Below are 25,275 nucleotides of genomic sequence, written 5' to 3' on the forward strand. Positions count from 1 at the left end.
TGGGTATTTTATTAGTTGATAAATTAAAAATATCATTAAAAATAATTTAGTCCTATTCTAGTTAGGAAACTTTTGAAATTTCTATCCATATGAAAATACTATGATTTAATATCTTATAATTTAAATATATTATAATATAAGAAATTAAATTTATTAATCCTTTATTGGTAGCTCTTTTTTTATTAATGTTATAAATTTAATCTCTCTCTAATTAGAAATTTGTCCTTTAATACTATTCTAATTGGGATTTTGTCCTATCATATCACTATATATACGTTTAGTTTTAATTGCTTTTGAGTTTCAATTATCAAAAATTTGTTACTCTTGACTATTATGAATTTGTTGCTTTTGACCATAAAAAATTATTACATCAAGCTTTGCTAATTTGGAATTATTGAGTTTGCAATCATATATTCTTCTTGCGATAAGTATAATCTTAACTTTCTCTACCTACAAATTAATAGAATAATTTTTATTTATATTTATTAAGTATGTTCTAGCAACCAAAAGAAGTTTAATTTAATTCTAAATAGAAAATTATTAAAGATTTTAATTTTATTGGTTGAAAAATAAAGATAATAATTATTAAGGATTTTAATTTTCTATTTAAATATAAATTCTATTGAATAAAATATTAGATTATATTATATATTATATAAGATATATATGGTAAAAATATAAAATTTTGGCATTTTAATTTTATTAATTGAAAAATAAAGCTAATTTAATTATTAAGGATATAGAATTTCTTATTTAATATAAATTCTATTGGATAAAATAATAAATTATATTATATATTACATAAGATATATATGGTATAAAACTTTAAGAATTTTACTTTTGAACAAATAATGCATTAGTTCAAAAAAAAAAAATAGGGAATAAACATCATTGACTTTTGTGAATATAATTTGTATTAGATAATTGAAATTTGTATTATCTTGACAATTAATACATACAAAATGTTAATTAATATTAAATAATATTTAAATTAATACAAAATGTAATAAAATAATCAAATATATAGGATTCGTAATAATAAATTAATTAAATAAACTATATATATATATATATATATATATATATATATATATATATATATATATATATTAAATCAAATATATATTAGAAATAGTAATCAAAAAATTTTATCCAATCTTAAATCAATTATTAAATCAATTATTAAATCGAAAAATATATATTAGAAGTTTTAATTGAATCAAATATTAAATCAATCAGAAATGAAAATTCTAGAAGTTTTGATTGAATCAAATATTAAATCAATTATATTTATAATTTTATTGTAAAAGGATTTAACTATTTTATATAAAAAAATTTACAAAAAATTAAATTTATAAATTATATATTGAAATTCTTTTCTTTTCCTTATATTTTCTTTTATTTGTTTTATCAATATTGTTAGCTATTTTTTGCTTTATCATTCTCTTGAAGATATTAATTATTTTATCCTTAATCTGCTAAATAATTTTTTTGATTAATTTTCAATTAGTATAAATTTATTTATTTTAAAAAAATTATTTAAATCATGATTGTAATTTTTAAACATTTAACGCTCCTTTTTTTTAAAGTTGTTGCATATTTTTAGTTTAAAAATTTATTATACTCTAATTTTAATATTACATATATTAATATTAAATTATAACTCAATTAAAAATTTAATCTATCAAATAACTATATTTTCTTTGACTATTATCAAAGAGTTTTTTCTTTTATTATCAATAATTCATTGAAGACTCTCTACTATCATTCTATCAAGAGTTTCTTTGCTATTGTTATATCGAAAACTTCTCACTTTATTATTATTAATGACTAAGGTACTAATTTTAAATTTTTATTTTTTTTATTTTGTTATATTATTAAAAAAAATTTGAATTTGATTACCAATAATTTATATATGTATTTATTTCTATATATGGTGAGATCTTAGATCAATGGTTATTTATTTTCAACTTTATAACTATTTCATTTTGTAAAAAAATCTATTGTAAAAAATTATTAAAATTTTTCATCAAATACTATATATGTATGATAGTGGTTTACACCTATTTTATATATGTAATAATTATAACAAAAAATATTAAATTTTTATATTGTGTTTGTAATAAAATAAATTATAAATAATCATTCTAATAGGTATGTTCAACAAGTAACAACGTGCATCGTACGTTCTTGAACACTAATTATATTAAAAAAATGAATGACCTATCAGCTAATTGCAAATATATCTTAATAAGTTTCAAATAAGCTAAACCTAATTCATGAAAATTAAAAATTTTAATATTTTTAACTAATTTGAAAAATGTGTTAGCAATTCCAATATTTTTTAAGGACAAGTTATTTTCCATAAATGGAGGCTTAATTTGCAAAGGGCTTAATTGACCAACAAATAAAAGCCAGTGCAGCAAATTGAACAAAATAAAACTTGAAGTGCCTTCTCCTTCCCGCGCTGTCTAAAATCCCTCTGTTACACGCAAACAGTGCTTCGCGCAAATGCCCATCAAAAATGGCAGAACCTTGGGAGGAAGCTCTAGACCTAGACGATTCTGATCTCTCTTCTCTCCGCCCTTTCAAACACCGCAAAACCACCACAGCTGCCACTTCTGTTTCTGTCTCTCAACCATTTCTCCACCGCTGCACTCTCTCTCAATCCTCCCAAAACTCCCAAAATCTTCTCTCCCAATTCCATCCTCCACCACCACCCAGTGCCTCTCCTATCCTCATCCCTGGCCCCGCCGGAACAGTTCAAGCTGCCATGCTCCGCCGTCGCAATAATCAAAATGATGGAAATTTCACCGGTGATTTTGGTGAAGAGCCAATCCCTACCCAGGAGTACATTAGGAGAGTTGTGGAGGAAGGTGTTCCTCAAGACGATGATGATTTCACCTCCGACCCTTGGCTTTATGCTGTGAATTTTATTCGTAGCCAAGGTTCACTATGCTCTCTCTGTCTCTCTGTCTCTCTTTTTTGTGTAATTTATTTCTTTTTTATTTTTGTACTTTTGGGTTGAAAATAGGGTTGGGATATGGTGATGGTGCAATTGGGATTCCTCTGAGTGCGGTAAAGAGCAGGAATAAAATGGATAGAGTGGCTCAGGTATGATTCTCTATGGATTATATTGATTTATATTTGAAGAAAATCTATATGAATAATAATTCCCAATTGTGGAAAAGAAAATTTGAATTAATTTGAGCACCTGCTTGATGGAACATTTGTTGTACTCTGTATGATTTTTTTCTAATTAGTCTATCTTCTTTACCTAATTGTTATTAGGTTGTGGCCATTGTTAAATCTTGCACTCCCAATGGCTTTGGCGATATGATGGTAACTCTAAAGGTAGGTTTACTAGAAATTAAAAATGATTGCAAAATCAGATTTTTGTTTGCCTTTATTTGTTGATGCAGATTTTTAAGTTGGTTTATGTTTGATTTAGGATCCAACGGGTACGATTGATGCCACCATTCATGGGGGAGTTCTCACCGAGGGGGAGTTTGGGAAGAACATATCTATTGGATCCGTTATAATACTGCAAAAGGTTCGAGGCAGTCCTTTTTCTGAGTAAACTGTATGGCTGTAAATGTGCCTAGATTGTGCTTGTATCACATTTTATGATTTATACAGTTATACTAGGAATGTTATCATGTTTTCCTAAATAGTGAGTCAGTGAGGTAGCAATTTTTTGAGGTTTGTGAAACTTTAAGTCGCAAATCTGATTGTATCAACCTGTTGTTAGAGATTGACTGACGAATGATATGTTACAGATTGCAGTTTTTTCGCCTTCACGCTCTGCTCATTATCTCAATATCACACGTAGCAATATGGTCAAGGTACACCTTCCACCTGGTGTTTTTTAGTAACCAATTTATGATTAAAGTAAACTGCAAGCACAATGTACTATGAATTTAATAACTCCACCTGGCTATTACTTTCTTCCTTTTTGTTTTCTGTTCCCCATTTTCTTGATTCATCCTGGCTTGTTTAATATATTCAAGATCAAAGACATGATACTTGATAATCTTCACATTTGTTTTTTGTTTTTGATGTGCTAAGAATATATGTTGAGCTATTCTACAGTTCTTGTTCTGTGCAGCAGCTATGCATATACTTACTGTTACCATTATATGATTACTTCATGAGCTAACATAGTTTCTTTTGCACCATTAGGTGTATGTGACTTATCTTGGCTTTGCATATCAATTGTTTTACCTTTGAGCTTTACCTCTACTCTCTTTTTTCCCAACCTGAAGACCAAGTTCAACATCTTTAATGATAAATTTTCTTTGAATATTTGCTAAAATCCCAAATTCAAACCACTAAGGTGGTACTTTGGGCACAATTAGGCATGTCCCTGACCAAATTAGATTTTACCATATATCACCATAATTAACAAAGTTTCAAAGACAAAAATAACCTCAAAATATTCTATGTTTACTAAAATTCCAAATTCAAACCACTATAGTGGTACTTTGGGAACAATTAGGCATGTTCCTGACCAAATTTTATTTTTCTATATATCACCATAATTAGCCAAGTAAAAGGACAAAACTAAACTCAATATATTACTATGTTATGAATGATAATCGCATGGAACCATCCTTTCAGCTTTAAAGGGCTTCATCATAAGCTTCCTGGTTTTCACTCTTGTTTTAGTGGTTCCATGCAAGAGTGTGAGTGCTTAATAGAAACACTTCTCATAGTCTTTTACAGTGAGCTGAATCTCAAAAATATGGATAAATTTCTATGCGAGGAAGGATTTCTTAATTGTTCAGTACATCTGTCCGCACCTAGTCTTGGTCAAATATCTGTTGGAATGATTGGTTTGGAAAAAACTGAATTTCTAAAACAGACAGAACAATGTAGTATTAGTCTTTATCTTCTTCAACTGTGGACCAACACAGCAGTTTTAAACCTGGCTCGGTATATGATAAAGCTTGCACTTCTTTGGCATCAAGTTTAACTATTGGTTTAGTTTCCAATTGATGCAACAGTATCATGATTTTTCTTTGATTCCTTGGGACTTGTTATATGAATGCTGTATTCAACTAAGGTGCAACTATTATTAGGTTTTTCAATTAAGTATGCTTGCATTTTGTATAGAATGGCCTTAATACAATTTTAGCTTTGTCATATGCATATGTTGCTTTGATTTATATTTCACTTTCATAGCTAAATCGTGTAAAACGGTCAACCTGTGCCCTCTTTTGCTATTACTGGTTGAACAAATACACTAAGAAATAGCATACGATAAATTTTACAGCTACAGCTATGGAGCTTGTGACATGTAATTGAATGAGAATTGGTAATGACACAAACATAGACATCTAGCAGCACATGAACACAAAGAGACCATACTCACAATATTGTGATAACATTTTGCAGGTCATCTCCAAGGATAGCGAACTTTCACTAACACATAATTGTGCTGCATCAACAGTCAAACATGCTGCTCCCATGTCTGGTAGGAGGAAAAAATTTGTTTCCCTTTTTGCAATTTAGACAATACAATTTTTTGGGCCATATCTTGCTTCTGATATAGATGATGACATAATTTTGAAACAATGGTGTTGTATTTTTCATGTAGATGTGCACAATTTGACTGCCTATTCAATACTTGCAGAGTACAATGAAAAATCATGGATGCCGAATTATCCATTGTCTTTGTCACAAGGAAGGACTGAAGGAATCATGAACAGTCTCAGACAAAATGCTAATAAAAGAGGAAGTTCACTTGATCAACACATGGAAAGGGACAATGCAACAAGAGACAGCTGCCATGGCAATGGAAACAATGAAGACCAAAATGTTGTTGCTGGGAAGCAGAATGGAGCTAATGTAACAGCGGAAGTAGCTGATGGAACAGATCAAGATAATAATGGTAAAGCAGTGGTATGTGAGCGGCTAAACCCTTCAAGTCAGGCAGGAAGGGGTAATCTGTCGGAAGGTGACCAATATGGAAGTGCTGCAACAGGCTTAATTGACGTCTTTGACAATCAAGAAATTGGAAATATTGATGGACCTAAGTGGAGAAGGCCACCTTCTTCCAGAGTTTCAGTCCCGCAGTGGACAGACGAACAATTGGATAAGCTTTTTGCATTGGATTGAGTAGGTTTTATGTAGATCTGACTCTCTGTCGGTCCATATTCAGGAGATGAAATCAAATTTTGAACTGTAAAGATTATACATGTATGCTCTGTCTTTGTTTTGTTTTGCTTGTATAATCTGTAATTTTTTTTTTCTAGTTTGTATAATCTGTAAAGATGAATGTGTACCAAATTATCAATTATAAACATCATCGAATGGCTTGTTTCCAAGGATAAATTACTAACCTCCTAAGCTTCTTTTCTAAAACTGAAATATGGAGTCTCTCACCTCTATTTCATTATTCTTTTAACATCTTCATCTCAAAAGTGATATTTGGACCCAGATCCTATCATGATGTACTTGAGGATTGTAATTAAAATTATGTTTTGGTATTACATGAAACTATATACTCTGAACTTTCAAATCAATTTTACAAAATAAAACTTTCTAAATGAATTATATAAATACCCACTCTTTATCTATCTTTCTGAAGTGATTAAAAATTGAGGGTTAACTTAATTTCTTGGACCTTAAACTAGCATTTGAACAGGATGGCAGTGAAACCCTATCTTCCATCCCTTCTTGAAACCTCATCTTTCTCCCCCGTCGCCACGGTGATCCATTTATTTCGCGTTCAAATAACTGTTAAATGGGCAGTGGAATGCTTAAAAATTTAATTTTAGAAGTGGGATTTAAATCCATGATGCAAGCACGCATACACTTATGCATCCACACCCATACCGTACCATGCATGCGTGAACAAGCACGTCACCGTTCAATTGAATGTGTAGAGAAAAGTAAATGAGCACGCGAAATTACATATGCAGAAAGACACAGAAAAGCTTTAAATGTAGAGGGATTTATAACATAAAAGTACTTGTAAAATTAAATTTTTGTAAATTGTAACTCGCTTCTTGTCAAAATATAAGTCGCTTAATATAATAATATAATATAAGGGAACAATTAATTTCTCTAAATTATAATAAAATCAAAAGTAATTTAACCAAATTACTCTTTTATCTCAAAATAAGCACAACTTATTAAGATATTTATTATATTTACGCTCAAGTTAAGCTTGATCCAACTAGAATCTTAATAGATAGAATGTCTATAGTGTCCTTAAAAATTTTTTATTTGGTTAAATAAGAGATACTGAATTTAAAGCTTACGCTCTTTTTCTTACTTTAATGGTAGAATCTAATAAAACTTTAATTAGTGGACAAAGAGCAATTTCCAATTGCAAAATTCACATTTTGACTATCTGACATAAAATGACAAAAAAAAAAAAAAAATGATTTGATGAAGCTATAATTATTGGGCTTGTAGCATGATAATAATTAATATTATACTATATTTTACATTCTAATTGATAATTAATATATAGAATGTAACATGGTAACATTGGAATACGAATAAAATCAATGTTATAACATAGAATGTCGTATTAATTATCAATTAGAATGTAAAATGTAGGAGTGTGCATGAGTCGAGTTAGGGCAAAAATTACATAATTCTCAGTCCCATCCTAAAATATTGGGACAAAATAATAAAGTCGCAATCCCGTCCTGATAGGTATGTAGTCTCGTTTCATCTCGTTCCAATTAGTATGTAGTCATGTTCCATCCCGTCCTATTTTTCGGGATGGGATAGGACGAAAATTCGATTTTGTGGAATAAGCCAGGATGAGTCGGATTGGGAATCAATTAGAATTTTCCATAGTCTTACTAAATTATTTTTCATAAAAAAATAAAATAAAATTACTATATTCATTGATTACAATCAAATAGAATCCATTCATATAAGTTTGAATTAAAAAAAAAAGAATAATCAAACAATTAATTGAATCATTACATATAATAAAACAAAATAATGCAAAAACTATATGCAATTTAACTTTATATGTATTTTTTAAAATTTAACTCATCATTATTTTTGTTACTGCTGTCTTTAAGTTGATTTAAATTTGATACTTAATTTAATCCTGAAGATTATATGAAAAATAAATAATGATAGTATTAAGCATAACCAATAATTCAGTAATCAGATTATTAAAGTTAATAATTTTTTCTTATATTGATTAATCTTTTAATTTTTTTAAAAGAAAAATTTATTAAAAAAATTTACTTAATACATACCGTAGAATAATAGAAAAAAAATTTATGTTGAAAAATATGTTTCATTAATTGGTTCATTTTATATTTAAAAATGCATATTATTTTTTATATTATTATTACCTTGGCAAGTAATTGGTATCATCCAAGAACTGGAAATAAAAAGGATGAAATGATTTTTATGGACATAATATTGAAATTCATAAAAAAAAAAACTGAAATTTTAAAGAAAAAATGGGACGGGAATACTCGATTTTCAAGACTAGACAAGATGGGACAGAACTTGGATCGCTACGGGTCGATTTTAATTAATGAATCAGTCTCGTTCCATAATTACTTTCCGGATGGGACTATTAAATTAATATCGGAGTTTTCTTGGGACAACAAATTTGGGACGATTTTTGAAAATCGATTGGGATTCCTGCAGTCCCGTGCATACCCCTGGTAAAATGTAATACAATATTCATTTTTATTGAGTTGATTAATTCAATAAAAAATAACTTACTCCTTAAGAAATAAGATGACTTTATTAATTAATATTAGCAAACTAAAAATATTAGTTCAGTATTATAAAATATTACGATTCCTAATTTACTGAAAATATTAATTTTAATTTATTCAAGGTTGTCCAAGATGATGGTTATTGGGCTTAATGAGATGAGGACCGGTATGATTTTAATACCCTTCCTCTGTCTTATAAAAAATCAAGGAAATCAACAGCGTAGGTTAAGAGAGTGTGACGGCTACCTCAAACACATAGCGATAATAGGTTGTTTAAGAGAACGCGAAAAGAAAACTCCCCTTGCTGTCAATAATTCTCTGAACATTAAGAGAACTTACGGATAAAAGGCCAAAGTGAAGAAACATAGATTGTTACGGTGAGAATCGAATTATCGCAATGAGGTAATCAATAGCTATCGATCAAGTACGCTTTTGTTAACAGTTTTAGTATTATTAAGTACACTGTAGAATGATCTAGAACTTAAACCATGATTTAAACCGTTTAAATCATTGAAAAACTAGTGTTCAAACTAGTTAAATCGAATAAAATTTTAGGTAAATATATTTATATTTGTTAAACCAAACTCTTAAATTAAAATTAAATCCATTGAAAACTCCATAAACCAATTGGAAATCAATAAATCAATTAAGGAAACCAAGTAATCCTCAGGAATTGGACGAAACCATGCCTGATTTGAACCCAAACCGACAATTAACCAATTAGAAAGCCCTAGAACATGGGAATTACCCATTTTGTCCTAACCTAAATTCTCCACTTCCTTTTAGCGCCGACCTCAGCCCCCTCCCTTATCCTCTTTCATTTTCCGGCCACCGGAGCTCAAGCTTCGCCGACAGAAGCTCCTTCTTGTCGCTGTCGTTCCTTCTGTCACCCTCCTTCTTCAGTTCTGGTTGGTTTATAGCGTGGCAGCAAAGGAAAAGCTTTTTCCGATTGGACAGTCACCTTTGATTTTCTTTTTTCGTTTTTTCGGCGACTCCTGCTCAACTGGTCGTCCCCAACTCTCTTCTCATGGAAGCGGCGCTCAGTCTCTCTCTCTCTCTCTCTCTCTCTCCTTCTGTTTCGGTTAGCGCAGCAATGGTGAGCTGCGATTATGGCTCACGATTGGGACAGTCCCGCTATTCGTTTCCGTTTCATTCTCCGAGGAGGCCAGCTAAGGGCCGGCCTGTTACACCCTTCCATCGTCCCTAGTAGCTTCACCGGCCACCATCCTCATCAGTTTCGACCGAGTTACCGCCGACAGTAACGGATTTTGGAACATCGGAGCTATTTCCGGAAAGCTGATCCAGAGCCTCCATAAATCGACACTGGATTTGGGCTCTTCATGGAATTCCGAGGCTGGGATGTAAAAATTGATCAGTTTTAATGAGGCATGACTACCCGATCATCGCGCACGGCGGCCAGCGGCGGCGGTCCAGTGACCGGTTGGTGAGACTCCAGCGAGTCCTTGAGAGGCAGAATTTCTTCCTTTCTTGTGACGATCGCGATTCTGCAATCCAATTTTTCATCGGTGAGTCCTAGGCTTCGATCTTGCATTTTTACTATTATGTTCAAATGGATTTATCGAGTTAAATTAACTAAACTCTAATTTAGTGTAGTTTAATCTAGCCAAATTAAATGATACAGACCACCATATTAACTAGTTGAACTTTAATGAACACATTTTACTAATGTGTAATTGAATATTATGATTACAGACTATGGGTATGATCGATAAGTAATATATATATGTAAATATATGTATAAGTGTAAGTGTAAATATACAAATATACATATATATAATTTTATGTGCATATGTTATGGTCTCGACTAACGGATCTAGTTATGGGTCGATGGGTAGTAGGAGGGGTTGGTGTTTGGGTGTTTGGGTTAGGGTGTTTCCTTGAGCGACCTATGGCGGAAGACAAGAAAAGTCAGACTCGTTAAAGAGGAGCCTGAAACCTCAGTCAAGAAGACTTAAATTGGGTTTTAACAGTCTGCTTTATTCCATCAGATTTGTTGAATATATACAAGTGCAGAAATAACTACTCCCTACATACAAGCAACACTACTTCTATATGGAGGAATAACGTCCCACTAACAACAAGAAAATAGGGAAATGGAGGAATACCCGCCTACAATGCAGGAATGTTGAAACAGAATCAAAACAGAAAGAGAATAACTACTGCTGACTAATTCAGCAACTCAATTACTGGTGACTTGGACTTAGGACCATGGGTATAACGGGAATATACTTGCAGGGGTTTGGTAACATTACTTTCCGCCCCCAATGGAAGCTTGTCCGCAAGCTGGAAGTCTGGAAACTTGTCTGTTATATGCTGGACCCTTTCCCACGAAGCATCTGCTGGTGAAGAATGACTCCAATGAATTAAAACCTCTGGAATTCCTCCTTTGATACGATGATCCAGAACAGCTAAAGGATGGACAGGATCCTCCAAAAGAATGGTAGGTGGTAATGTTGGAGTGACAGGCTAACCGGCATGATAGGGTTTGAGATAGGAAACATGGAAAACAGGGTGGATCTTGGACTCTGCGGGAAGGTCTAGTTTATAGGCCATGGTGCCAATGCGTTCCAGAACTCGAAAGGGTCCGTAAAACCTGGCGGACAACTTGTGATTAGTTCTTTTTGCAACTGACTATTGTCTATACGCCTTTAAACGCATCAGAACCATGTCACCAACTTTAAATTCTAGTGAACGGTGGGACTGATCATAAGTGGCTTTCATCTTATTTTGGGCTTGTAACAGATTTTGGCGAAGTAGGTGTAGCATGTCATCCCGTTGGTGCAGAACAGTATCAACCGCTTCAATTGAAGAACTGCCATGCAAGTAAGATAATAGTCGAGGAGGTGGTCGACCATAAACAGTCTCAAAAGGTGTGGATTTAAGTGAGGTATGGTAGCTGGTATTGTAGTAGTATTCGGCCCAAGACAACCAATCAATCCACTTTGATGGCGATGAACTAGTGAAACAGTGGAGATACATTTCAACAGTACGGTTCACAACCTCTGTCTGTCTGTCAGATTGTGGATGGTAAGAGGAGCTGAAACATAGCTTGGTCCCACATAAACGGAATAATTCTTTCCAAAAAGAACTTGTGAAAGTCACATCCCTATCACTGACCATAGTTTCTGGCAACCCATGTAATTTAAAAATGTTGTCAAAGAAGGTGCAAGCAACACTTACAGTGGTGTACGGGTGACTGAGAGCCAGAAAATGTCCGTACTTTGAGAACCGATCAACAACAACCATTAAAATTGTAACGTCCCATTTTTCTATTGAATCGAGTCGTTGCTTAGAGTCGAGTCGGGCTGATCCAAAACCCGGTTCGATCCATTAGATTCTAGAGTGGGCTAGAATGGGATGTAATTGAAATAAGGAAAAGAAGTGGACTTACTTGAAGGAAACAAAAAGATCAAAGTATAAGGATTAGGACTTGATTTCACTAAAGTATAAAGTTGAGGTATTAAGTTGTACCATTTTGACACTTGAGGTACCATTTGGTAATTTTCATATAAAAATCAATGACATTCTAGAGACTACCCGTGGATTCCATTTCATTTTCATTTCTTCATCCTTATCTTCATCTTCTTCCTCTACTTTCCTCTTAAACTTTCCTTTCTCCATCACGTTTAATGGTGGTGAAGATTTTAATGGGAGTTAAACATTAATTCAACTTCTATTCTATCCAAGTAAGTAAACCTTCTTGAATTTCATACTTGAATCATTTGGTGATATTTTTAGATGATTCATAAGAATTCTCATGTATAGGAGAGGTGAGCTCAAGGTAGAAGAAAAAGGAAGCTAAGAAGAAGATTCCAAGCTTGTTAAGTGAAGGTGTGATATCTCTTTATATTTCCCATTTTCTTTGCATGAGAAATTGTGTGGTGTGTTGTTAATGAGATAATATTGCTTCATGTTGAGTGGGAGGACTGGTAATGGTGAGAAAACAGGGGAGGAAGTTAATAAATGAAGTAAATATTGAGTTTATGTTGAAACAGGGCTTGCTGGAAATTTGACTAGTAACTTCATCTTGATTTTGACCCCATTTAATGATGGAATTAGGAAGTGTCATAGAAGAGTTATTTGTTCCTCTATGTGTTAGCTTTACATGGGTTTTTGAATCATTCAAATCGGAGTTTTATATTGAGAGATATGACCAAAAGAGTACAGACAGTGCAGGCTGGAAAACGCGACGCGCGCGCGAATTGCATGAAAAGCTCGCGACTGACTCTCATTTTGCACTGTACACGCTCGCGACTTGCATTTACGCTCTCGCGACTTGTGCTCGCAACCTCACTGCCTCTCATTTGGCACTTCTCGCGCTCGCGACTTGCAAGTACGCGCTCGCGACTTGGCCCTTGGCCTGTAAGCACTCGCGACCTTCATCGCGCGCTCGCGAATTTGGCCTGGGAACTCACTGTCTCTCATTTTGCACTGTACGCGCTCGCGACTTGTGCCGATAACATATACGCACTAGCGACTTGCATTTACGCGCTCGCGACTTTCACCTGGAAACTCACTGACCTTCAGATGTGCATTACGCGCTCGCGACTTGTGTTTTCATGCACTTTTGGACTTCTTTTTTCTATGCAATTGGATTCCTTTGCTCACTTTGTATGCCTCCAATCATTTCACAACAAAAATACAACATTAAATCATGTATCAAAACAAAATGCAAGCATGCAAATGGTGTGAAAATAACATGACACAAATATGTGAAAATAACATGACACAAGCATGCAAATTATGACACAGTTACTTTGCTTTTGTTTATCTATTGGCATTCCATTAATATGCTCCATTGAGGTTAGGTAGAAACCATGTAGATAAGGCTATGTCACGACATAGAATAGCAGATCTGCGCCCCATACAGTTTGGTACTCCGGCTACAGGCCGTTGAGTGGATATGATTATACAGGCCATAGCAGCCAAGCATACAGTTTTATCCAGTTTCATACAGTTTTCTTATCACTTCGGTTTCACTATAACCTTATGGAGCCATACAGATATCTTGACATAACATTGCATGAATCATACAGTATACTAAACAGCAAGAAAGATTATCAAGGTAAAATGAAAGTATCATGATTTGTGTGCTTACATTCCATATGTGAGTACATGTGTATTTCTATATATGTATGTGCTTATATGTTTCTTTATTCATTGTGATATTCACTGAGTTTAATCAAAGTTGCAGAATTCATACAGCATAAAGAACATCAGGTAAGATCATGAAAGTATAATGCTATATATGCTTACAAGTTTATTTATTGAATCTTTAAGGAGCCATACAGTCATGAGATGTTATTAATCATAACTTATATGATGTGACTAAAAGTGCATAAGTCATACAGCATAATGAATAGCAAGTAAGACAATGAACATATACTATTATGTATTCTTACATGTTTATTGATTTCATTCATACAACACAATGAACAGCAGGTAAGATCATGATAGAATCATAATGTGTGATTTAAGGTTCATGTAAAGGAGTTATGAGAAAATTAGAACTCAATTATTGATGTTTATGAATTAGAAGTTTATTCGTTGCTATAAAGAGACATTCATGTTGAAATTTACTGATTCTAGGAGTATCAATGCTTTATGAAACTTGTATTTTAAGTTAGCTGCCATCGCACTTTGTTTAGTATGTGAATTATGAGAACCACTGAGTTTTATACTCAGCGCGTCGATTTTTATCACGCGTAGGTTGAAGATCGTGGTTGGTACTTGAAGACTTGAGGAGTACGTTCAAAGCAGAAGTGACTAACTTGGTCATAGTAGATTGAGAGTTGTAATATTAAGAATTATGGCATGTATTAAGATTTATGGCATGTATAATTTTTCCATTTGTTAGAGCTTCTGTAATTGGAAATATAATTGAAGCATGTAATTATTTTGGTGTAAGTATTTGGAGGAAATGATTGAATATGAAATATTTTACTATAGTTGGTATGATTAGGTCATGAAGACTTGAGATAGATCATGAATGCCATTAATTGCTGGATATTAAATGCTATTGAGGATTTATACAGTTATGAATATCTATATAAAGTGTTGTTGTGTTATGATGATTAGTTGGAGATATTGGAAGTCTGATATTTTAATTGGGAATGTTTTATATTCATATCTCGCATACAGGGTGATATCAGCATGACAGGATATAAGTTCAACCAGATTGTAGCGTCTCGGCTCGGTTCATTCGGGTTAACGGGTGGACCGGGAAGGGATGTTACAAAAACATTCTTTCCGCGTGAAGTGGGAATGCCTTCTATGAAGTCAATGGAGATATCAGCCCAAATTTGAGTGGGAACGGGCAAAGGTTGAAGGAGTCCCGCTGGTTGTAGTGTGTCAGTTTTATGCCGCTGACATACATCACAAGAACGCACAAAATCCCTTACGAATTGTTTCATCCCTTGCTAATAGAAATCTCTAGTGATTCTGTATAATGTCTTCTGGTAACCTTCATGACTTTGGTTGTGAAGAGCACTAACGACCAGCTGAATTGATGGGGAATCGGAAGGCAGGTAAACTCTGTTATTATAGAAGAGTAACCCATCCCGAAAAACCCATTTGAAGCGACTGCTCCATTGGTAATTGTAGAGATTTGTTGCTGAATTGCTGGTGAATCACTATGTTCCTTCCGAATTTCATCAAACAAACTGAGTTGAGGCATGGAAACAGCCATAAGGATTGAATCATCAGCATTCCGTCGAGAAAGAGCGTCTGCCACCAGATTAGATTTGCCAGTCCTGTATTCAACAGTAAAAAAAAAACCCAGGAGCTTGCTAATCCAATGTTGTTGAGTTGCTGAGAGATGGTGCTGCTCAAGCAAATATTTCAATGTGTAATGATTGGTCCGAACAATAAATTCACGTCCCCACAGATAGGAATGCCAATGCTTTATTGCCTTCACTAAGCCAATCAATTCTCGCTCATAAGCCGAAAGATTTTGATGATGAGCTGCCAAGGAACGGCTGAAATATGTGACTGGCTGGTTATGTTGTAACAAGACTGCTCCAATCCCTGTACTAGAAGCGTCACATTCTATAACAAAAGTTAGATCAAAATTCGGTAGAATCAGGATTGGAGTAGATGTCAAGGCCGCCTTTAACTTCTGAAATGAATCGATAGCGTGATCAGTCCAGTGGAAGTTGTTTTTATGCAGCATAGCAGTGAGGGGGGCGACAATGAATATGACCTAAATAGGAATCCACGCAACCCACGAATGGTGTTGGGCTTTGGCCATTCCAATACAGTAGCAATTTTGGACTGATCCACCTGCACTCCTTGGGAAGAAATAATATGACCCAAATAGGAAATCTGAGATTGACCGAAGACACACTTCGACCGTTTAAGGACCAATTGGTTCTGTAACAGCAATTGGAAAACCAGCCGCAAATGGTGGATGTGTTCTGCCCAGGATTGACTGAAAACTAAAATATCGTCAAAAAAGACGAGTACAAATTTCCGTAAGTAAAATTGGAATACCTCGTTCATTAGGGCCTGAAAAGTTGAGGGAGAGTTGGATAATCCAAATGGCATCACCAAGAATTCAAAGTGTCCGTGGTGAGTGCGGAATGCTGTTTTCTCAATATCAGCAGGATGCATCCCCACCTGAAAGCAACCCGAAAGCAGATCTAACTTTGAGAAGAACTTAGCTCCACCTAATTCCTCCAATAATTCATCGATAACCGGAATAGGGAATTTGTCTTTGATGGTTTTGGTGTTTAATTCTCTGTAATCAACACAAAGGTGCCAGGAACCATCAGCTTTGGGAACCAAAATCACCGGCGACGAGAATGGGGAACGGCTGGGACGGATGATTCCCTGCTGTAACATTGCAGCGCATTGCTTTTCAATCTCGTCCTTCTGACCATGAGGGTAACGGTACGGTTGAACTACCACAGGACCAGCTCCAGGGATTAGGGGAATACGATGATCACAAGATCTGCTAGGGGGTAGCCCAGTAGGAGCATTGAATAAGGAAGCAAATTTCGCCAATAATTTCTGGAGTTGGATGTCTGGAACAGATGAAATCTGCCTATTGTTCAGATTTGAACCGTGGGAAGAGCTTGAAGAAGTAATACCCTGCAATTTCACTAAGTGGCCCTGTTGATAAAAGCTCATGCTCATAACGGTGAAATCCCACAGAATGGGTCCCAAGGTTCGAAGCCAATTAACCCCCAAACCATATCGAAATTGGTTAAGGGTAAAACAAACAAATCAACCATGAAAGAATTAGACTTCAGAAGAATCGAAATTCCCTTACAAATACCTGGGCTAGTAAGTTGCTCGCCATTGGCAATGTGTCCTTTAAACCATTCTGTTTGTTTACCACAGCATTCAGTTCCTCAACCTTTGCGGCAGAAACAAAACTGTGAGTGCTACCAAAGTCGATGAGGATTAAGACTTGCCCAAGCATCCAGCTACCTATCAACCTCATGGACTGAGGATTTCGAATTCTAGTAATGGCATTCAAAGAAATTTTTGGATCAGCTGTGAAATCCTCTACATCTTCCGTCTCTTCCAAATCAATCCAGAACAATTTCTTACATTGATGGCCTCGAACAAACTGCTCATCACAATTAAAACAGAGTCCTTTCTTCTGCCTCTCCTCCATTTCATCATGCGACAGCCTCCTCACTGTCCGATTGGCGCGGTTGTCAGGTGGAATTGCAGCGCGACTAGTATCTCTCGCAGCTGAAGAACGTGGAAACAGTTTGCATTCATACAGCTGAGAAATGCTCATAGCATTAACCAAATCAGTGGGATGGTGAAGCTCCACTTCAACCGCAATGGAGTCTTGTAAATCACTGAGGTATAATTGGACCTTCTGGTGTTGAGTGAGAGTTCCAGCCCGGGACACAAGAGTCTCAAACTGATTCTGGTAGTCCGCGATAGACCTCGTTTGCTTCAGTTTAGCTAATTCACCAAGTTTGTTGCTGCGGATTGGAGGCCCAAAACGGAGGTTACATTGGTGAGAAAACTCAGCCCAAGAGGGATTCGGAATGTCATCCAGCAACTGCATGTACCAAAGTTGGGCAATTCCTTCGAGATGGTATGAAGCTAAACTGACCATCTCTTCTTCCGGAGTTTGTTGGTGCCGAAAGAAGTGTTTGCAACGGTTTAGCCATCCTAAAGGGTCATCTTTCCCATCATAGCGAGGAAAATCCAGTTTTGTGAATTTCGGTACAAACAAGCTTCCTCCAGCTTTTTCAGAATTTGCAGTACCCAAAATTCCCTTATCTCTCCGTAAGCTTGCTGGACTTCCAGCGCTACTGGTTTGGAAATCCTTTTTAGTGGATTCCCATTCCTGAGTTAGAGCATCGAATTTGGCATGCAGTTCCTTGTTGGATTGTTGCGCAGCTAATAACAAGTTAAAGAGCTTAGCCAGCTAGTCTTGAACAGAATCTCCCATAACTGTTGGCTCTGATACCAAACTGTTATGGTCCCGGCTAACGGATCTAATTATGGGTCGATGGGTAGTAGGAGGGGTTGGTGTTTGGGTGTTTGGGTTAGGGTGTTTCCTTGAGCGACCTATGGTGGAAGACAAGAAAAGTCAGACTCGTTAAAGGGGAGCCTGAAACCTCAGTCAAGAAGACTTAAATTGGGTTTTAACAGTCTGCCTTATTCCATCAGATTTGCTGAATATATACAAGTGTAGAAATAACTACTCCCTACATACAAGGAGCACTACTTCTATATGGAGGAATAACCTCCCACTAACAACAAGAAAATAGGGAAACGGAGGAATACCCTCCTACAATGCAGGAATGTTGAAACAGAATCAAAACAGAAAGAGAATAACTACTGCTGACTAATTCAACAACTCAATTACTGGTGACTTGGACTTAGGACCATGGGTATAACGGGAATATACTTGCAAGGGTTTGGTAACAGCATAATTTTGATGTAACTGCAATTAACAATTGTTTGACGTTGAAATGATGTAGGATGGGCTTATTGAGTTATTTCACCGGATGAATGGGTTGTGTAAATTGATTAGATAATATTGAATGTCGCTATTGTTTTAGCAGATAGATAACTCTATTTTTAGGGGATATGCTGCTAGATTTTCGGTATCACAAACCTAAATGATGAGATTAACTAGCCTTATTTTCGGTAATTAGAATTTATGAGAATTGCTTAGCACAAGGCTTGTAATGAACTTAAATTAACATATGTAACACATACGATATTAGGATAAGTGATTTAAGATTAGGAAAGTCAAAATAAGGGACTTGTGATAATCTTGAATATACATATTAAAAAATTAGGAAGAGATAGGTAAAATGCTAAAAAAAAAAAGGGAAAACAATTGTTTCGTCCCTGAGGTTTGCCATAATTATTTAAGTATTCTCCGACATTTATACAAATATTTATAACATCTCTGAGGTTTATTTCCGTCTTATTAATTGGTCATTCCGTCCAAAAAACAAACTCTTTCTGTTAATTTTTGAGAGGAAAAGACGAAATTATCCTTTATAAGTTTTCATTATATAAGTAGTCCCCGACATATATATAATTATTTATAACATTCCTGAGGTTCACTTCCGTCATATTATTTGATCCTTCCATCCAAAAAACACATATTTTTCTATTAATTTTTAATAAAATGATCAAATTACCCTAAATCCTCTAATTAACATATATATATATATATATATATATATATATATAACTGTTGTTTAAATTTTCTAATTGACATATTAGTTTTCATAAAACATTATGGAACCATTTTAAAGTTAAAATAATTGTACTAAATAATGCGTGAGATAAAGGGAAAATTACTATTTAATCTCTAATATTTGACCAAATTAACGACTTCTTCTATGTATTTTGGTAAAATCATTATGATGTCCTTGAGGTATGGTTCTATTTAACTATATAGTCATTTCATCTAAAAAGTTGGATTTTTTCCGTTAATTTTACATCAAAAGACTAAAATTCTTTTATGCAATGTTTTATGCATGAATGAATAAGTTGCATGAATGGCTAAAATCCCGTCTAAAAAGTTGCATTTTTTCCATTAAAATTCTTTTGTCGAACTGTTTCACGAGGAAAAGTTTTATGCATGAATGAATTTAGAAAAAAATCAAGATGAATATTTGACGTAATGCCAAATTCATCAATGATATATATTCCTTTTATGTACATCTCAAATAGAATGTTATGTTGTCATTTATCATAAATCCAAAATTTTACTAGTGAAAAAATTATTAAATTTACAGATTATCAAGTTGAGGCTATATATATACACAAAGAGAAGGTCTAAAGCGTAGCTTTCTTATCTATATTTATATAAATATAAATATATCTGCCTCTGTCTATCTATATATATATATATCTATATATATCTATATGTTTCTTTTTTTTCATCTATAGTTGCAGCCTATAACTAAAAATTTTGTTCTCCTGCATTTATTCTTCACTAATAAATTGATTTCCCTTTCTACAGAGATCAGAATCATTGTCCACTCTTGAGGGTTACACTCTTGAGGATTACAGTGGTTATGGAGCTGAACAAGTTGAAAAAGTATGTTGAAATCTTGAGAACTAGCTGCTTTATAAACCTTTAGGTGATTGATAATTTCTAGATTGGAAGTCCAACTACAATCAAGCATTCTTATAGAGGCAGAAACAACAACATAGCACATGCTGCAATTGCTTCAACATTTTATGGAGACCTTGGCATTCAGGAAGATGATATATTTGTCTCTGATGGTGCAAAATGTGACATATCCTGCCTGCAGGTTTGTTATTTTTGTTTTGGAAGATTTTGCTTTGTTTGGTTTCATATTTTGTTTGACATATTTGGTTAACTTTCTTGATTAATTTTATGACAGATTCTTTTTGGATCTAATGTCACAACGGCGGTGCAAGATCCATCATACCCGGTAATTTATGTTTTTCCATTTGGGGTATAATTGTGAAATTTGTGATATATCTTCTTTTTCATCTCCTTTTCTGTTTGTTCCTCCTTCCCTGTCATGTTAAATTGAACATTATACAAACAATTTAATCACTGGATTTGTTAGTTTCATGGATTTGCTTATTTATCTATTGGCCAATATTCATAATCGGCATGCACTTGAAGGTGATGGGGCTGGCATCCCAACTCTCTTGATCTAGGTGCCCTTTTAGTTTGGATATCTACATCATTTGATAGTACAGTCTGCCTTCTGTAATGTGGATGAAAACTGCCTACATGCAACATAAAGGGAAGCTTAAACTTTTTTGCATTACTTTTCTGGCCCAAAAATATTTCTTGCCCATTTATAGTTGTTATCATTAAATATTAATTATGAAGAGAACAACTATATACCTTCAATTATTATTAACCAGAAATTATGTGAGGAGTTTATATGTATACAGCGATTCTTTTTTTATATTCTATTTTTGTTTTTTAGTAGTAATAATTATGACTTTTAAATTTGTCATATTAATTATATATTATTAATATAAAAAATAATACTATATATCGTTAAATATGAATTTTTATAAATTATTTTGTTATTTTTCGTTTTTAAAAAATATGTTTATTTAATAATTAATCAAATAAAAAGGAAATTAAGAAGAGATTTCTGAAACAATTCAAAGTAAAGAATGAATATTTTAATAAAATAACTAATAATAATACTCATATTTCAATAATAATGATTACTTAAACAACTTATGAATCCTGCATGCGAAGCGCAAATTCACGACTAATATAGAATATAGTTTATTCTATAAGTGTGAGAATTTCCATAGCTAAGTTAAGGTCAGCCTATTAAATAGAGTAGGAGGTTATTAGCAAAATCATCTCAGTGCAATATTAGTTGTAAATATTTGGCTTTTATGCACAATTAGCAAAAGAATGTTTTTTTTTTTTTTTTCATTTTATCATAAATTTAAATTTGCAAACTCTATCAACATTGACATATCGTTATTTATTTTATTCAATATTATTGTCTTTGTTCCCTTAATTTTAATGCTTTTTAACTGAAGAATTTAAAAAATGATTTAACTATCTCAATTATAGAAAAAATAAAAATAATTAACTAAATTACCTTTTACTTGTAATTAAAATTGATAAAGTTTGAGGGAGATATATGGATCGGAGTAAAGTTGAAATAAAATATTTCAGAGTATTTTAATTTTCTAAAAGTGTCGTAACAAAAAGAAAAACGTCAAAATGTATCAAAATGATAGAAAATATATTTATTGTTTTATTAATTCAAGATATAAAAGCAAAATATCACTAGAGATATTAATGTTGGTATTAATTTTAAATTAATGATATTGCCTTTAAATTTATAGATATACATATGGATATAAAAATTTATATAGAATAGAAGAAAAGGAAATTTTTAAACTGGAAAATAAATTTAAAAAATATTAATGAATTACTTATTTTTTTTAAAAAATATTAATGATATCATCAATTTCCTTAATTATTAAAATTTATAATGTTTCAATTTCTTCAAGCTTGACAGGTTGGAGCTCATCTCGTCTCGTTTACACCCTAAATTGCAATTATTAATTGGCAAAAACTTATCCAAATTTTCCCTAAAAACAAAAAAGTTTATCCAAATTACATTAATGCAAAAATCAAATTTTATCCACGATGATTACCATTCTCGTTTCCATTTATTAAATATTATTACCCTTTTAGAAAAATTGAACATTATTATTAATTAGCAAATTAAGAAATAGCCAACAAAACGTGTCTCCCTGCCAAAAATTATCTATTCTACATTCATATAAAATCATTACCTTTTATGTCCGTCAACACATAAACATAGCATCTAGTTCCTTAGAATTCATGGCTTTAAAGGTTGCACTAGTAATTTTGTTTTTATGGTATTCATCACCAACATGTATAGGAGGAACGTTATCGACAGAAGAGGACTTAAAATTAGAGAAGGCGCTTAAACATTATCACACATTAATCCAGCCACCAACCACGAGTGTATCTTCTACATGCCTAAACGTCAAAAAACTAAGAAACTTTCTACATGCCAGCTTGTATCTTGAAATGTCACAAGTAATTTTGGAACCGATGGAGTAATTATCTCATACTATTACTCGTATGATTCTCATTCCTTTTATGCACAACTTAAAAAGGAATTGAATCTTGTCATTATATGACAAAATCCAAATTCCATTGATGCAAAATTAAACTTTATAACAATAGTTGGCATTATCACTTATTTGCATTTATTCAATTCTATTGCTTTCGCAAATATTACGTTCGGATCTTCTTTTTTTCCTACCAAAAATGAACCTATTCTACATCTATATATATATATATAAATCATTATCATTCATCTTCATCAGCAAATAACATAAACCATCTAGTTTCTTATAATTATGGCTTTGAAGGTTGGTGTAATAATTTTGTTTTTGTGGTGCCTATCGCAAAAATGGAACGCAGTCATAGCCAGAAGACTATCAGCAGAAGAGGATTTAGAATTGGAGGAGCAGCTTAAACATCTTACGAAGCCAGCAGTGGAAACCATTCTTGTCAGAAATTAACCCTTTTTTATAATTGATTTATCTCATAATATTCTGTTTTATTGATATTTTCATACATGCAGACAACATATGGAGATACATATGATTGTGTGGATTTCTACAAACAACCTGCTTTTGATCATCCTTTACTCAAGAATCACTCCTATCATTTTCAGGTTTTTTTTTTCTTTTAAATCTTCTTCATTCTTTAATTTAAATTAAATATTCAGTAATATTTAAGGATTGAAACATTACAGATGAAACCTACTTCTTATCCAACAAGAAGAAGGCAAAGCAATTCTTCGTCAGTCTTGAAACCTAAATTAGACATATGGCAAAACGGTAAAGGTTGTCCAACTGGTACAGTTCCAATCAAGAGAGTTACTAAAGACGATCTCATCAGAGCCAAATTAGCTGCAGAACTATATGCTTCCAATTTGAATCCTCAAAATGCTGATAAACCTGGTGTTCATGTAAGGTTACGTACACATATTTGCATTATTACCAAATCAAAATTTGCTGAAATCTGACTAGTCTAGTAATTAATCCATCAAACAGTTTGCAGGTGGTCGTTTGTCAAATGGGAAGTACTATGGAGCTGGAATGAGTAGTAGCTTGTATAATCCGAAATTGGTTGATATTAAATCCCAGTACAGTTCAAGTCAAATTAAAATCCAAAATGGTCCTGATAGTCTTATATTTGGGTGGACCGTAAGTTAACCAGATTCCATTTCTTTTTCTAAATATAAATTTCATTTTATCATGTTCAACTAGTTTTAAACTATCACCATCAATTTATTATAATATTATATTATTTTCAGGTCAATCCTATAGTGTATGGAGATACTCGTACTCGCCTATTTTTATACACAAATGTAAGTCTTATGTGTTTGGTATTAAATTATTTTAATTCTAATTATTCTGTATTAACAACTATTTTGGTATTATTTTGTCTCATAATAGGCTGGAAACAGTCACTGCTTCAATACTTTTTGCAGTGGATTTATACTTAATAGACCAGATATACCTCTTGATTTTGCTTTCCCTAGACTTTCTAGAAAAGGTGGACCAACAGTTGGCGAACACTTCTTTGCTTACAAAGTAAGCTATTGTCTTGAACTTCAATCTTACATTTTCAAAGTATTTTAGCCTAACATTACACAATTTTTTTTCTCTTATGTACAGGATGCAGCTAATGGAGATTGGATTTTTCAAATTGAATTCGGATCAGAGTTCAGTACCCAAGTTGGATGGTGGCCGCAAAAAATTTTCACAAGATTGGCAGATTCAGCTACATACATAGAATGGGGTGGAGAAGTGTACAGTCCTCCAAATATTCGGAGTCCTCAAATGGGCTCTGGGAGTAATCTAAGTAATCATATGAGCTCACTGTATAATTCATTTTGTGCAGAAATGGTAATTGTTGATGAACATCATCAAACTGTGAACGCTCCAAAAGTTGAGACATATACAGATATTCCAATTACATTTTATGACGCTTATGACTCGGGATACGTTAGATCAGATTTCAAACATGTGATGTGGTTTGGTGGTCCAGGAGGCTATACTGGAAATTGATCTCCAAAATAATTGTAGTATTATTAAATAAATAAATAAATATTAAATTTAACGAAGTCTTACTTAAAAATTATAATGGAAATTGCTTGTCTTGTTAATTTCACATATTTCAATAGCTATTGTTGGCATTAAAAAACATTGGAGAATTAAAAATAGATGACCTTATAATTAAAATTATTTAAGAGTATTATACAATGGATTTAGTTAGCTAATTCATAACATTTGTAGAGTCTTCACGACACTCTGGACATCTAGTAGCTGCCACGCCCTTTCTTCCGTGATCTCTTATACAGTGTGAATGGTACACATGCTGACACACTGGAAGTGTTTCTACATCTTGCCCATCCTCTAATGAGTACAGGCAAATAGAACAATCTAATTGGTCTCCTTCTCCATGAAAGGGATGAATATGATATCTTTCAAATACATTTATTGGTACAAGTTTATGAATATGATATCTTTC

General features: G+C 33.3%; 2 protein-coding genes and 1 pseudogene across 3 annotated transcripts; 2 read left to right on the forward strand and 1 right to left on the reverse strand.

Annotated features, from left to right (window-relative positions):
• Positions 1–2,451: 2,451 nt before the first annotated feature.
• Positions 2,452–6,344, forward strand: LOC105647171 (nuclear localized protein). 2 transcript variants are annotated; one of them, XM_020684507.3, is made up of 7 exons: positions 2,452–2,948; positions 3,035–3,114; positions 3,292–3,354; positions 3,452–3,553; positions 3,780–3,845; positions 5,398–5,476; positions 5,600–6,344. In XM_020684507.3, the coding sequence occupies exons 1-7, from the start codon at positions 2,525–2,527 to the stop codon at positions 6,118–6,120; spliced, it is 1,335 nt and encodes a 444-aa protein (XP_020540166.1). In that variant the 5' UTR covers positions 2,452–2,524; the 3' UTR covers positions 6,121–6,344. The 2 variants fall into 2 exon arrangements, with proteins under 2 accessions (XP_020540166.1, XP_012088560.1); XM_012233170.4 differs by having other exon boundaries at positions 2,453–2,948; positions 5,636–6,344.
• A 4,554-nt stretch (positions 6,345–10,898) lies between these two features.
• On the reverse strand, positions 10,899–18,596 carry LOC149494158 (uncharacterized; annotated as a pseudogene).
• A 4,477-nt stretch (positions 18,597–23,073) lies between these two features.
• Positions 23,074–24,868, forward strand: LOC105647173 (protein neprosin). The gene is made up of 7 exons (XM_089725279.1): positions 23,074–23,243; positions 23,318–23,410; positions 23,492–23,707; positions 23,793–23,945; positions 24,056–24,109; positions 24,198–24,335; positions 24,420–24,868. Exons 1-7 carry the CDS (start codon positions 23,091–23,093, stop codon positions 24,810–24,812), a joined length of 1,200 nt encoding a protein of 399 aa, XP_089581405.1. The 5' UTR covers positions 23,074–23,090; the 3' UTR covers positions 24,813–24,868.
• Positions 24,869–25,275: the final 407 nt, after the last annotated feature.

Source organism: Jatropha curcas, chromosome 8, assembly GCF_041381405.1.
Source record: "Jatropha curcas cultivar XTBG-Jc1 chromosome 8, XTBG_Jcur_1.0, whole genome shotgun sequence".
In the NCBI taxonomy this organism is placed as follows: domain Eukaryota; kingdom Viridiplantae; phylum Streptophyta; class Magnoliopsida; order Malpighiales; family Euphorbiaceae; genus Jatropha; species Jatropha curcas.

Coding starts and splice junctions, on each gene's coding strand:
- LOC105647171 (XM_020684507.3), top strand. CDS start 2,525: ATGGCAGAACCTTGGGAGGAAGCTCTAGACCTAGACGATTCTGATCTC. Junction 3,115..3,291: donor AAATGGATAGAGTGGCTCAG/GTATGATTCTCT, acceptor AATTGTTATTAG/GTTGTGGCCATTGTTAAATC. Junction 3,846..5,397: donor CACGTAGCAATATGGTCAAG/GTACACCTTCCA, acceptor AACATTTTGCAG/GTCATCTCCAAGGATAGCGA.
- LOC105647173 (XM_089725279.1), top strand. CDS start 23,091: ATGGCTTTGAAGGTTGGTGTAATAATTTTGTTTTTGTGGTGCCTATCG. Junction 23,708..23,792: donor CTGATAAACCTGGTGTTCAT/GTAAGGTTACGT, acceptor TCCATCAAACAG/TTTGCAGGTGGTCGTTTGTC. Junction 24,110..24,197: donor GCCTATTTTTATACACAAAT/GTAAGTCTTATG, acceptor GTCTCATAATAG/GCTGGAAACAGTCACTGCTT.